The sequence below is a fragment of the Lissotriton vulgaris genome, chromosome 3_1, assembly GCF_964263255.1.
Source record: "Lissotriton vulgaris chromosome 3_1, aLisVul1.2, whole genome shotgun sequence".
Lineage (NCBI taxonomy): Eukaryota > Metazoa > Chordata > Amphibia > Caudata > Salamandridae > Lissotriton > Lissotriton vulgaris.
This window is the reverse complement of record NC_141689.1, coordinates 1,613,787,489-1,613,801,094: the sequence shown is the minus strand read 5'-3', so window position 1 is coordinate 1,613,801,094 and position 13,606 is coordinate 1,613,787,489. Positions and strand designations below refer to the sequence as shown.

General features: G+C 39.1%; 1 protein-coding gene across 1 annotated transcript in view; it reads right to left on the bottom strand.

Annotated features, from left to right (window-relative positions):
• CLGN (calmegin) overlaps positions 1-13,606 on the bottom strand; it is a 337,930-nt gene that overhangs the window by 275,007 nt on the left and 49,317 nt on the right. The window contains exons 2-3 of the mRNA XM_086963258.1: positions 9,228-9,374; positions 5,683-5,756 (exon numbers count right to left, since the gene is read on the bottom strand). Coding sequence (XP_086819384.1) covers positions 5,683-5,756; positions 9,228-9,365 — 212 coding nt within the window. The 5' untranslated portion in view covers positions 9,366-9,374. The remainder of the gene's footprint in view (positions 1-5,682; positions 5,757-9,227; positions 9,375-13,606) is intronic.

The following is a 13,606-nucleotide window of genomic DNA, read 5'->3' as shown; positions in this document are numbered from 1 at the left end:
AATGTGATTGATAATATGCTGAGTGACCATAACTGTTTGACCACTGAACTAACCTTTTGGGTAAAAAATGATGTCTGTGAAAATGGTATTATTAACAACATTGAACCCCATAGACAGAATGGTTATAGATTGAGGTGGAAAGGCGATAAAGCTGCCATAACTTCAGATTTAATCATATCAAGCTGTGTGATAGATATAGCGGCAATCCTAGAATGTGTAGACACCTCGTCCGACAGTATTGACCACTTCAACAATATTAATTCCACTATTAATAAAAAATTTACTAAAAAGGCGGGGTCCAAAGCAAGGTGTCCAAGAGGCTGGTTTGACCATGCCTGTACCAATGCCCGCAAGGACCTCAAAGAGGCCCTTGCAGCCAAACCGAGGGACAAAGCTTTGGTGGCCCAACTTAGACAGGGATTTAATTCAACCCTGAGACGTAGGAAAGCTGAATTACAGCAAGAGGCTTGGGATAACCTCACTATAGCGGCAGATACGAACAACTGTACTCTGTTTTGGTCCACGGTAAACAGCCCATTTTTAAAAGATGATAGGGTTCCTGAACTCACCTCTAACGTGAGTATGGACTCATGGATCCAACATTTCTCAAAAATCTTTGATTCTTGTAATCTAAAAGATAACAACGGGGATAGGTGGCCCATCATTGCCTTAGATATAACCATTAGTGAAACCATGGCTAGTATCAGAGCTAGCAAAGGAGGCAAGGCCCAGGGGCCAGATGGCGTTCCCATTGACGTGTACAAGACCGCCCCAGAAGTATGGGGGCCTTTGCTCACCAAAATCTTTAACACAGCTGTTAGCGGTAATATACCGTCTACATGGGAAGAGTCAATAATCATCCCTATTTTTAAAAAAGGAGATCGTGGGGATGCAAAAAACTATAGACCTATATCCCTGTTGGATTCTTCTGTCAAAATCATGAGTAGGGTCCTCCTTGTAAGATTAGAAGAGTGGGCTGAATCTAATGAGATTTTAAGTAATTGTCAGTTTGGTTTTAGAAAAGGACGTGGCACTATAGAGCAATGTTTGAATCTGGAGCTTTTGGTGGGTAAATATACCAAGGCAAAAAATGGGTCGCTCTATCTTTGTTTCGCCGACCTTAGTAGTGCCTTTGATCTGGTAGATCATGCAATATTGTGGGCCAAATTACTGGAGATGGGTGCTCCGCAGGGGATTATTTATTTCTTAGCCCGTCTGTATGAAAAGCTTTGCACCAGTGTTCGCTATGGACCCAATGGAGAGTGTACCACTAAGTTTGGGATAGGAAGGGGCATCAGACAGGGGTGCGTTCTTGCGCCCCTGCTTTTTACCCTTTTTATTAATGAAGCCGAATCTGCCCTGCTGACAGTCGCTGCAGATGCCCCTAGAGTCAATAATTTTAACATACCAGTATTACTCTATGCGGACGACGCAGTGTTACTGTCAAGGACACCTTTGGGTCTCCAACGCCTAATGGATTGCTTTGTATCCTTTATTAAGAATAGGAAACTGGTGATTAACAAGGCTAAGACATATGTTATGGAATGCAGTTCTAGAAAAGCTAAAAGAAACGGGAAAACCCATTATGTTATTGATGGGGAACCAGTGAAAAAAGTGGAAAATTTTTGCTATCTTGGAATTACCTTCTCTAATAACGGGAGCTGGGCCACTGAACATAAGGTGGTCAGAACTAAGATGACCAGAAGCGCCAATGGGGTCTTTCTGTTTGCCAAGAAACTGGGGAATAGACGGATTAATGATATGTTAAACATCTATAAATCTAAATGCCGTTCGGCTGCCCTGTACGGGGCAGGGGTCTGGGGCGTGATACCAGCTAAGAGCCTTCAGGTAGAGGAGAACCTCTTCCTGAAGAAGCTCCTGTGCTTACCCAGGTCTACCTCCAATTCCCTGGTTTATAATGAAACAGGAACCCAAGCCTTAAATGATTTGATCATGTTAAGGCCTATTTTATTGTGGCGCTCGATCTGGCTCAGCGAAGGTACCACTTTGAACAGAGCAATTATCAAGGACTGCCTTCTATTGGACCAGCATTTGAAGATCCCCTGGATCGGTTATATTATTGACCGTGCTCAAAATTTATTTGGCATCAATGTTCTAATGGACCCCTATAGGCTTTCGGAAATCTCCAAATCCGATGTAAAAACTGTATTTTTAAATAACTGTAATGAAAGGCATCATTTAGAGGACTCTAAATTAACAACTTGTGTACTATACAATAATCTGAATGAATTTACAGGTTTCAGACCATATTTATCACAGGTGACAAGATCCTCACACCAGTTTGTTTTGACCAGAATGAGGATGGGCATAGTACATCATCTGGTCGCGTGGCCCAACATCAAATCGCGCCCTGTTGGTCCCTGTAAATGTGACAATAAGTCAGAACAATGCACTAAGCACTTTTTGTTAACTTGTGATTTGTACACTGAGTTAAGGAAATTCTACCTGAAGCCATTATTCATTAGATTTGGAGCAAGAGACTTAACAGAGGCTATGAAATTGATTTTTAATCTGAATCATGCGGACATTTGTTTTTTCACTGCATCCTTTTTATATAAAGCAATTAGCGCCAGGAAAAGTATGTGCTTTTAAAACTAAAATTTCTGTACATCTTTTAAATATTTATTCCACCCCCCTCTGGATATTTTTGTAACATGTGTATTTTGTTTTGATGTATATGTATATTTATGCCTGCCTCTATGAAATGTATGAATTGTCTGTATTATTTGTGCTTTTATGGACATGTTTCAAATGTTCCGAATAAAGCTTTATGAAATGAATGACACATTAGTTCCATTTTATTGTATTTACAATTGGAATACTATATATATATATATATATATATATATATATATATATATATATATATATATATATATATATATATATATATATATATATATATATATATATATATATATATATATTTGCTGGTTCTGTTGATGGATTAAAATAAACATCTTCTTTGCTGGTCTGGTCCTCGTTTCTGTTGGCGTGGAGGCGGTGCCTGCGAGCGCATATATATATATACACATATTTATTTTAGAGTAACTTAACTCCTGATTTAAAATGTAGCTTAAACAATATTTAGCAGTCTTTAAACCAGAATGAAAAGAAAAAGCTATTGTACACTTCATTTTCACAAGAATGTCAACAGAAAATTCCAGCGTCTTCTTTCTGGAGAGCCTCTCGCCTAATCCCCAATTTCCACTGTCTAGGTCTGGCAGCGAGACAGCTTCAGCTTGCATGCTAGCCTCATGTAATCAAAATAATTCTTCACTAAAATACATACACAGAGAAGTTTTAGTTCAGTCCTCTTCGTGTATGTGTTAGTGGTCCTTATATAATTCTGGGTGCTACTATTATGTTTTAGGGAGGGTTCTGTAAAGTCGATTGAAAGACTGTGCATTAAACAAATCACTCTGTTTTTAGGGGTGATGATGTAGGGGGTTTGAATAGTAGCTAATTATGCACAAACGTATTGTCCTATGTATTAGGCTATACTTAGATTCTAGACATCATATAGACTTCACTAACTGTAGGCTCCTAACATCTGAGCTGAAGCACATCCTTGTGAAATTTCATGCCACAGATAATGGAAACAATGTTAAAATAGGCAAAAATACCCCTATTTCTTGTGGTATAAGAGGGATGCCTTGTGTGTGAAAAGCAAAGCAAAGCTCTTCAGGAGTCTGAGTGGGGCTTCAACAGAATTAGACCAATCTAACTCTGAAAACCTGGAGCTGTTTTCTGTGGTCTCCAATACACTGCAGGAGCAGGTGACCCATGGCTCTGAACCCCCAAACCCTCAAAGTAACAGTAAAAGCGTGAATAAACCGCACAAATGTGATGAGGTGTGATGGTGTGTGTGTCTTCTCACGCAAGCACAGTTTAGATTTTTTGGGAAGTTTGCATCTCAAGGTCTTGGGCATTCTTTTAGTAATACCTCAGTTACTGGTTCCCTCTGTATATTTGGCAGAAAGGGCAGTAGTCAAGGAAACAACTGAATTTTTACCAGTCATATGCAATGTCTGCTGTTATTAGCCCCTGCATGGACTACTTAATTGCCCACGGGGCCATAAGTGGGGTCCCAATTGAGTATCAAGTGTCATAAAGTCCCTTCTTCGTTGATAAGGTTGAGGGTAAACCAATTGCGCAGTTTTACGAGAGTCACGTTGGAACCTTTGTGATACAGATAATCCAAGTAAAGTGCCACGGTTGTCGTATCGTAGGTCCATGAATTTTCATTCTTCTTGGGTCATCTTGTGGTAGGAAGAAAACCCAATGAAAAGGAATAAAGAAGGCCTTCATGGTGTATAGATATGAGTCAGCTGCAAAGATGCTCTGCAGTAGCCAAGCCCATGATACACCATAAAATGATCAATTTGGTCTATTTGATATTCCTATATATTCACTGAGAAATGTATTCACAGGAATCCAGTCGAATAGTTGGCCTAGTGGCTGTTTTTTGGGAAAAGGGAGCATCTTTAAACTGCCAGTATTCCTTACTGAAGAACATTGGGTTGATTTTCCTCCCCCCACTGTTTATTCCTTCCTTTGCAAGGACAACTAAGATGGAATAGGCAAATTCCTCTACAATGCAACAAACAGTTTTGAACAATGGTGAATACCCCGGTGATACTGTTCCCATATCTTGGCCAAGTAGTAGCATGATTGATGGCAAAACACATCATCAGGGCATTAAAGTAGCAGGCCGCAACTGCAAAAGAGTTTGATTTAGCTCTGTACACAGTAGGGGCTGAAGGCGTTTGTGTAACAAAATAAGAATTTCCTCTTGAGGTAGGTAAATGTATTTTCACCTTTGCTTTTTTTACCTTGAATGTTTAGTCATTTAACTAGGGGAGTTAATCTGTGAACAGTAGTTCCTCACATTTAAGAAGCTTTTACACAATTGTTCTGCTTTTATGAATTTGTGTGGTCTGCAGTTTTTGTGTGATTCGCTATAAAACAAATAACAATTTAATGAGAACCCATATGCATTTGTGGTTTTTTTTACCAAATTCATACATCAATGAACTACAAAGGCAATTTATGCTCTGGTCTGCACTGTTTGTATAGGAAAATAGGAGTTCAAGGGGCACATGTATCAAGCCCTATTCCCGTTCGCAAACGGGCCGATTCACAGAATCGGCCCGTATGTTGTGCACATACATGCCCGTATGTTGTGCACATACATGCTCTTAAGGCATGTATGTGAGCCATATGCGCATGTATGTGAGCCATATGCGCACACATGCTCATTTCAGGGGTGCATCTGGGTGTCCTTATGATGCCCTTTCACCCTTGAAATTACTCAATTTGCGATTCTCTAATTGCGAATCGCAAATTGAGAATGTCTTCCCATTCATTCCTATGGGCCTCCTGGCCCATAGGAAGGAATGGGAAGATATTCCTTAATTGCAATTCTCAATTTGCAAATCACAATTAAGGAATACCAAGAAATTGCTAACTATTTGCGTATTTTAATTACATCTCATTTGTGATTCTCAAATAGCGATTCTCAAAAACTCTCTATTTGAGAATCGCAAATAGAGTATTTGATACATATGCCCCTAAGTCGTTTAGTGCCTTGTACAAGTTTCAAATAGACAAACTGAATCAATCATTCTGATTTTTTACCAATGTGTTGCTGACACTTACCCTTTCATTGTTCCATCATCAAATGTTTCAGAAAAATATACTTCGCCTATGGGCTGCGGCATCTGATATGGCACCTAGAAATAATTGAAAATACAAATTACCTTCACTTGACATAGTTCACATGGTTCTCACAAAAAAAGGTGCACAGGCACGTGATATGGCTGTTGTCTCGAAAGCTCTTTGATCTTAAAATGAACAAGTTGCCTAATTCTGGAATTATGGGATGTTCTGGATCCATTAAGCTTATTTGTCAACTTGGACAACTGCAAAGTATGTCCTTGAGCCCACTTCATGGGCGTCAACACTTACAACCATTTTGCCCTTCTCCTTTCATAACTGAGCCCTTCTCGGGGAGGACAGATGTATATTGGAAGACAGGGGAGGTACCAAATGGAAAAGAGAGACTCACTGACATAGAATATGAGGAACAGGCACACTGAGGGAAATGGAAGAGAGAGGCATTATCAGGAAAAAATGAGAACGAGGGAGATTGCAAGAGAGAGAGGTCACACTTTGGGATAAAAAATGGAGAAGCACACTTGATGGGGGCAGTTGAGAGCTGACTTAGGAATGGTATAGCACAAGATACACTAGGACAGCAGAAAAAGGAGTGGTGTGCCTAAGGTACAACAGAGTCTAAAGAAGGTAAGGAAGCAGTAGGATGATGGAGAAAAAGGGAAAGAGGCACACCTGCTAAGAGAGGCTGAGGCAGTGAACAGAAGGCAGCACAATGGAGAACTGGAACAGAGGGGTGACATACAGGGCACAGGATTGAGAATGCACACTGCGGTTGAGAGGAGTAGGGCGTGCAGTAGAAAGGATGTCATTATGATCTGAAACTCCTTGATAGTCAACATTCAATTTTCTACCACTCTGATGGAATTCAAATGTGAACTGAAGAACCACCTTCTATCCCTGCACCAATAACACCTGAATGCGCTTCAACTTTGGCTTCAACACACATTTGTTTTTATCCTACCACAGAGCCTGTTCCATTCCATCCTAGTGGATATCTGTGTCCCCTATATGTATATTACGTATGACCTCACTCAATACTTACACCAGGTCTACATTGCTATTTACCTTCTTGTAAATATCCTGCTCTTGTTATATTTTGCTTGCCTTATTATTTGACTCCTGTAGTAAAGCAGTCGGCCAGCCCAATGGGGTTTAGAAAAAGTTTCATGCAAATAACCTAAGTAAATTTCATTTGGCTCTAGATGGTCCAGTGATTCTGCAAACTCTTCTTAACTTCGGAAGGCATGTTGGAAGGTGAGAATTTCTTCTTAATGGCCTCAAACACTTCATCCCTTGCAAAAAGAAGCTTCTGAATTGCTTAATCAAGGCCCAGAAGTGGGCAAGGATCAGATCTTAGGAAAATGTCTACAGTGGTAAAAAATTTAAAATAAATCCAGATGCTTTATTAAGAAATTGACCTTCGTCGAGCAAATTGAAAGCTTGACTGCGCAGCATTCTTACCTCAAAAGCAACAGGAAACAGAGGTCGTCGTTTGACCTGCTTTTCCATACCCATGATATTAGATCATGTGACAGGAGCATCCCAGAGCTATTCAAAACTTCAAGTAGTCAGAAAATCCCCAAGGTTCTCACGCTAAACTCCCAGGAAAACCACATTTTTAGAGGGAGATCGTGTTAAGCTTTTATGTAACAAGTACAGTAATGATTCTAGATAGTCACACATGTCTAGTCCAATTCAATGAGTGCTTCCACAACCTTTGTAACTGCAAATCAAAATTGACAGTAGTGCAACAAAAAATGGGTTAAGCAGAAGTAGCAGACCCTTTGCTCCATCCTAGCTCTCGCCTTGCATATCAAAGGTACTCACCAACCGTCACCTGGGTGTAATGGATATGATGATATCAAACATTGCCACCCGTACAATTGTGCTATTTAATCCATGTCCACTTTGGAACTTCAGTTGAGATTCAAAGTAATTCCCAACTCATCCACTCCCATGTGAAGTTCCATGAAGTAGAATCTGTGGCCAGATTTTGCCAAAAAATCTAACCTTGCACAATTTCCTATGAAAAAAAAGTCTGAATCTTTCAAGATCAGCCTAATACATGTTTACTCAGCAGACAAACTCGCTCTAGTAACTTACAATTTGCAACAGGAGGAGTGGTCTGCTTTCCTTGGGGACAGAGGTCCTAACTACATTTATGGCTTGCTTCCTACAATTTTTTAATTCCTTACTTTAATGGACTTTACATCAAGAGTAGGGGTTTAGCACTACCCACCATGAATTACTATTATGTACTATGGTCGTGGACTCAACATATAACTCAACATATAATGATTTTAAGCACATAGTGTAGAACTCATTATGCTCAAATTTTTATTTATTTTCATTTATCATAAACCAGGATGTATAATTGGCAACCTAGAATCCTGTTCTTGGTAAATTTCAACCTGTGGGTAGATTTTCCAAGCAGAAAAACCTGTTAAAATCGAAATTCATGGACCATTTCCCAACTGATCACCTTCCCCACAATATCAGGGACACACACACAGCATCTGATCTGGGTTTAACTTGAGGCATATACAGGGCAGATGCAGGGCAGATATAATGGTAGAACTATATTCCCGGATAGGCCACAATGTAATCTCATTCCTGTATAAAAGCAGATTGTAAGCATTCAAACCAAAACCTATTCATTTGCCCTGATCAAACCTACACAGCTAGCGAAGGAATGCCTCCCCATCCAGGTCCAGCTAAGCCTTCACCTCTTTTGGTATTCCAAAACCAACACGGACACACATGCTCTTGTGGAATCTCTCCTTCACAAACGTTCCACAAACAAGCAAATTCCAATAGGTTTGAAGGCCATCACTAAGTGAGCAAAGGAAGAGCTGACTCATATGAAAAGATTGGGAATGACATTGGAAAAACACTTGAATCTTAAGTCAAAGATGACAAGTAGTTTTGTAAAGTCCATATGAGGAATACCTTAGAACAACCAAGAAGGCATCAACAAACGCCACTATGTAGACAGAATCAATGTCTCCCCAAATCAGACAACTACTTTTCTGGAGTATTATAGGAAATAACAAATCCTGATGATTTTAAAAACGCCCAAGTGATTTCAAACCAACATTGTGAAAACATGCTTTCCATTATCGAGAATAAGATCCAGGAGAAAAAGATCCAGGAGAAAAAGATAGATGTTGGGCCTGGACTGGAGAATTGCATGCTGGAGCCAAACTTTCCAGTTCCAAAATCAAATTTTTGGAGATAATGGGATGGTTTCTCAAACATGTTCTCCTGTTTGGAACAGGAAGAAAAGGTACATGGAAGCACATTTGGTTCTGGTTCAAATGGGAACACATCAATTACAACTTGAGATCATGAGGAACAGTATTTCAATGCACCAACCCCCTCCTGCCCCATGGACACTGCTTCACCTGATCCCTTAGGAACAATACAAAACATGCACATCTGAACATTTATGTGGTTGCTAAACACCTTTTTCATTATTAGAAAGAAGAGTATGATTATATCTCTCACCGTTTAATCCCCCTCATTACCTGCAAAACAGAGTTAGTATCACTTTCCTCTTCAGCATCTCCAGTATGGTCTGTTTCAGCATTATCCTCCTTAATTTCTGCAACTACTAGAATGAGCAATGAGATACTCAGATACATCCAGCTCCACTTAAAATCCATGATCCTTGGCTGCAAAATAAACAAGGATGCTGTCACGCTGTGTATGTAAATAAGCATGTGACTAGGTATACTGACATTATATTTATCATTATCATGAGAAGCACAAACCATGTTCAGCAATGGTGTCCAAGACAGTTTCAGGAGTGCCATGACAGATTTACAGGATAACCACATTAAATAAATCCGCATACAGCAAATCTAAATGGAACTCATTAACACAGACAGTGGCTGTCCTCAGATCAGGGCTTGATCACCCCCCTGGAGCTACTTTAGGCATCCCTGATCTAGAGCATCCACATTTGAAAGATGGCAAGACATCAAGTGAATATTGCAAAGGACATGAACAATTTGCTTACTAGCATAGTTAAATATTTGACACAATCATACGCAATAATACATGTTACGGTAAAATTGGAATATCTGTGACTGCAAGAAGATTACATTTGGAAGATCAATTTTCTCACTTTCATTAACCACGAGCAAACCCAATTTTAATGTCTGAGAAACATATTTATGAAGTGTATTTTCTTACCTGTTGATTTTATCACTTTTTTTTAAGTATGCATGTCTTTAGTTAAAGACAGCCTTTCTACTTGCCCTCTTGGAAACTAGCACTGCTATGATCTCGAAACACACAATGGTGAGCTACCGTTATTTCATGTGTAGTATATTTTTAAGTGCATTAATGTGCTTTTCTTTTCTAAAGTAAAACACTGTCTGGACAATCAGTTGGTACATGGACTAAAATGACCTACAGTATTCTAAGTGCCTAAACCTACGTCACATCCTTGACTAAATCATGGATTGTTCTGCGTCGCTAGCATGACAGGGTCAAATGCTTTACAGGGGTACACAGGGCCAGATGTACTCACTCATTGTGGTTGACAACACTCATTTTTAGATTAAGGGTGAGCAACAGCAACAAAGTTTTCGTACATGTACCAAACTGATTTTAGGAATTGGTAAAGTTTTGCTGACTCTGAAACTCAATTTGGAAGGGGTGTATTTTGGGCGTCCCTGCCAAAGTGCAATTCTTATCTATATGTATCAAAGGCTTGACATCTGAATTCCAGTCACAAATCATTTAAAAGTTATCAACTTCCAAGTTGGGCTGGTAATGTATAACCAAAAGGGAGGGGGAAGTAGATAGTGGTCTAAGGCACTACTACCAACTCTCACTGAAACATTTCAAGAAACATTATTTTTTTATTTTAATAAAAGCAGCCAATTGCCCTAAAGAAAATGGGGCTGCTTTAAAAAAAACATCCTCATAAATTTGGCCAATCGGATTGAGTCGCAATTTGTTGACCTACCTATTAGGTAGGTCAGATTATGACTCACTCCAAAATTAATTTTGTTAAACGGCCTATTAGTACATAGGTCATTTCAAAAACAAGATCCTGATAGCAAAAAAATGGTTGCGAATTGCGACCAGAACAATAGTATATCTGTCACTTGTTATCCAGCATGGGGGTCCAATACTACAGAGAGTTTTGTTTACCAGTGATAAACAACAAAGTTACTATTGTGGAGAATTGACCTAACCCTTCTTTCCTCATAGGTAGATCTACACTTGAAAATATGAGTTTGAGTAAAGTTTTCAGAAGGACACAGCCTACCTCCAAAGATTTTGATAGAAAATGGGCTTAACCAAGGATATATTCTACCACAAGCCCATCTATTGTCACACTATATTTCGAAATTTGCCAGAAATACCAAACTATAGTGATGGCGGTCTGCCAAATCAAGAATTGACACATATCTTCTAACTAGTCTGTGCAGATGATGTGGTGCTTTTCTCCTCAAAACAGATGGGTTTCCAATGTCAGCTACATTTACTATGTGAATACAGTAACTTAAATGGCTTAAGGATTAACCATGGTAAAAACAAATATAATGTACCTTGGATGAAAAATCCCACAATATTTAACTGTTCTAATGAAGATATATAAGAGTGTTTAAGTTACACATTACAACTATTTATTAGTCATCATTGACAATAAACTTTCCGGGAAAGTACACCCTATGAATCCGATAAATAGGAGCCACAAGGCCACTGGTACAATAAATCACTTCTTCAAGAGATATGGAGGAGGTGTCATCAGTCAATGTATTAGCATAACAACAACCGAGTTAATTCAATTAATATTATATGGGCCATAAATTTTAATTAAACAATTATACATAAACTTGACAAACTGTTAAACAAAACTATTCGCAGTCTATTTAACTTAAAAAAGTCAACTCCCTACTGTTGACTTAGATGAGAACCAAGGCACTAATTTATGAAAAGTGACGCATCTCTGAGTGAAAACAGCGATGCGTCACTTTTCAGTGCGCTCTCCCTGCAACACTAATGATGCGTCATATTTACAGTATGACGCATCATGTCGCAAGGAGTTACAGATACGTCAGTATTTCTGACGTATCTGTAGGTGCAAAAGTGACGCATTGCTGGAGTGTGTCACAAAAGTGACGCAACTTCAGCAATGTGCACTTTCACATGGGCAAGTCCCATGTTGTTAGTGCCTGCGTCAGTCTTACGCCTGCCATGAGGCAGGCGTAAGATTTGGACGCATTAGCATCCAACAAATGGCGCAGTGAAATCTTATAGATTTCACTGCGTCACTTCTATGACTCTTTCTTGCGTCAATACGCCCCAATTGCATACATTATACGTGGCGCAGGTATAATGTGGCGCAGGTGTTTACAAAGTGACGCATCTACCTAGATGCGTCACTTTGTAAATATGGTGCAACAAGGCACATTTTTTACTCTGCTGGTGCGTCACCAAAAGTGACGCACCAGCGGCGTAAAATTGACGCAAGGGCTCATAAATGAGGCCCCAGGTCTTTCTTCACTGTGTGTTCTTAGCAATAGTAATTGTTTAAACTATGTTTTGATTGTCACTCGTCCAAAGAGGACACTTTATAAAATGTAATCCTTAAATGAATAGAGCCTGAACCTTTGTTGTCTATGCAGGGCAGATAGGAGATAATAGGATATACTCTGTGTATATGTCCTATCATGTTGGAAGAACACAAGAAATATTTATGTATGCCATTTTGGAAAAGAGGCACTAGAACAATTGCGGAAGCAACACTAATGCGTTTCAAGGGACCCTCTCTAAAATGTATTGGCGGCACTATCAGAGGCATAGTTTTGGTGAAGCAAAATTTAAAAGAGACACTGAAAATTTGATAGGTTTTATGAATAGTATGCATTGGTTTACTAAAAATCCTAAGAATTTTGCACTTTGAATATTCTTTCTTTTCTTTTCTAATAGTATTTAAGTTTTAATATTTTTTTTAATCTTTTTGATCGTTCTATGGCTACTGTTTGATTGTAACTGGTTTTATAAGAATCTTAAACAATAAAGATTTTACTCATTCAGCTCACTGCCCTAGGATCTCAGGAACCAGGTCTCATAAGGCAGTTCCTGACAGTGAAGGTGAAGGAAGACCTGTTTATAAACAATAAAGCTGATCTGACTGAATATAAACAGGGATCAAAGACTGTCCCAGGACCCTGAGAAAAGATTCATTTTGGATAAAACCATTAGCTGAGGGGGGGGGGGGGGGGGGGGGGGGTCAGAGTTGTAAAAGTAGCTGGGAGATTTGCTTAGTGGTATCAACTGATTCATCATGAGAGTCACTTCTGTATCCAAAATGGTATTGCTTAAAAACTCTGAAAGCAACACTTCTAAAAATAACGCTTCATGATTATTGGGTCTATAAATAAATACTTTGGAAAATGGACACTTCCCAAAATGATTGTTTTCAAAATATTTTGAAGAGCAAAATATGCTAATGGGGGTAAGGGTTAAAAATGCCGAGCAGAGGAGTTAAGGATATGTGGTTAGTGGTTAGGTGTTGAGGGTATAGCGTTTATGGTATTCGGTTACGTGTTTGGGTTTGGGTTTTGACACGAGGGATTGAGATATAGGGTTTATGTGTGTAGGAATTCAGGGTAACAGAGTTAGAAGGAAGGGATAATAGACAGAGTAGAGTGTATAATGTTTAAGGGTATAGGATTAAAGTGATCCGGTGAAAGGTTTGGGTTAAAGGGTTTATGAATTTGGGTTGTTAGATTTGGGATAGAGGAATTATAGATCACGAGTTAAAGTTATAGAGTAATGGGTTTATGGGTTTAAGGGTTCATGATATATAGAAATAAGGGGTATACTGGTACTGAGTAAAGGTTTGGGAAATCAGGCTGAGGGTTTGGAGTATAGAGGTAAG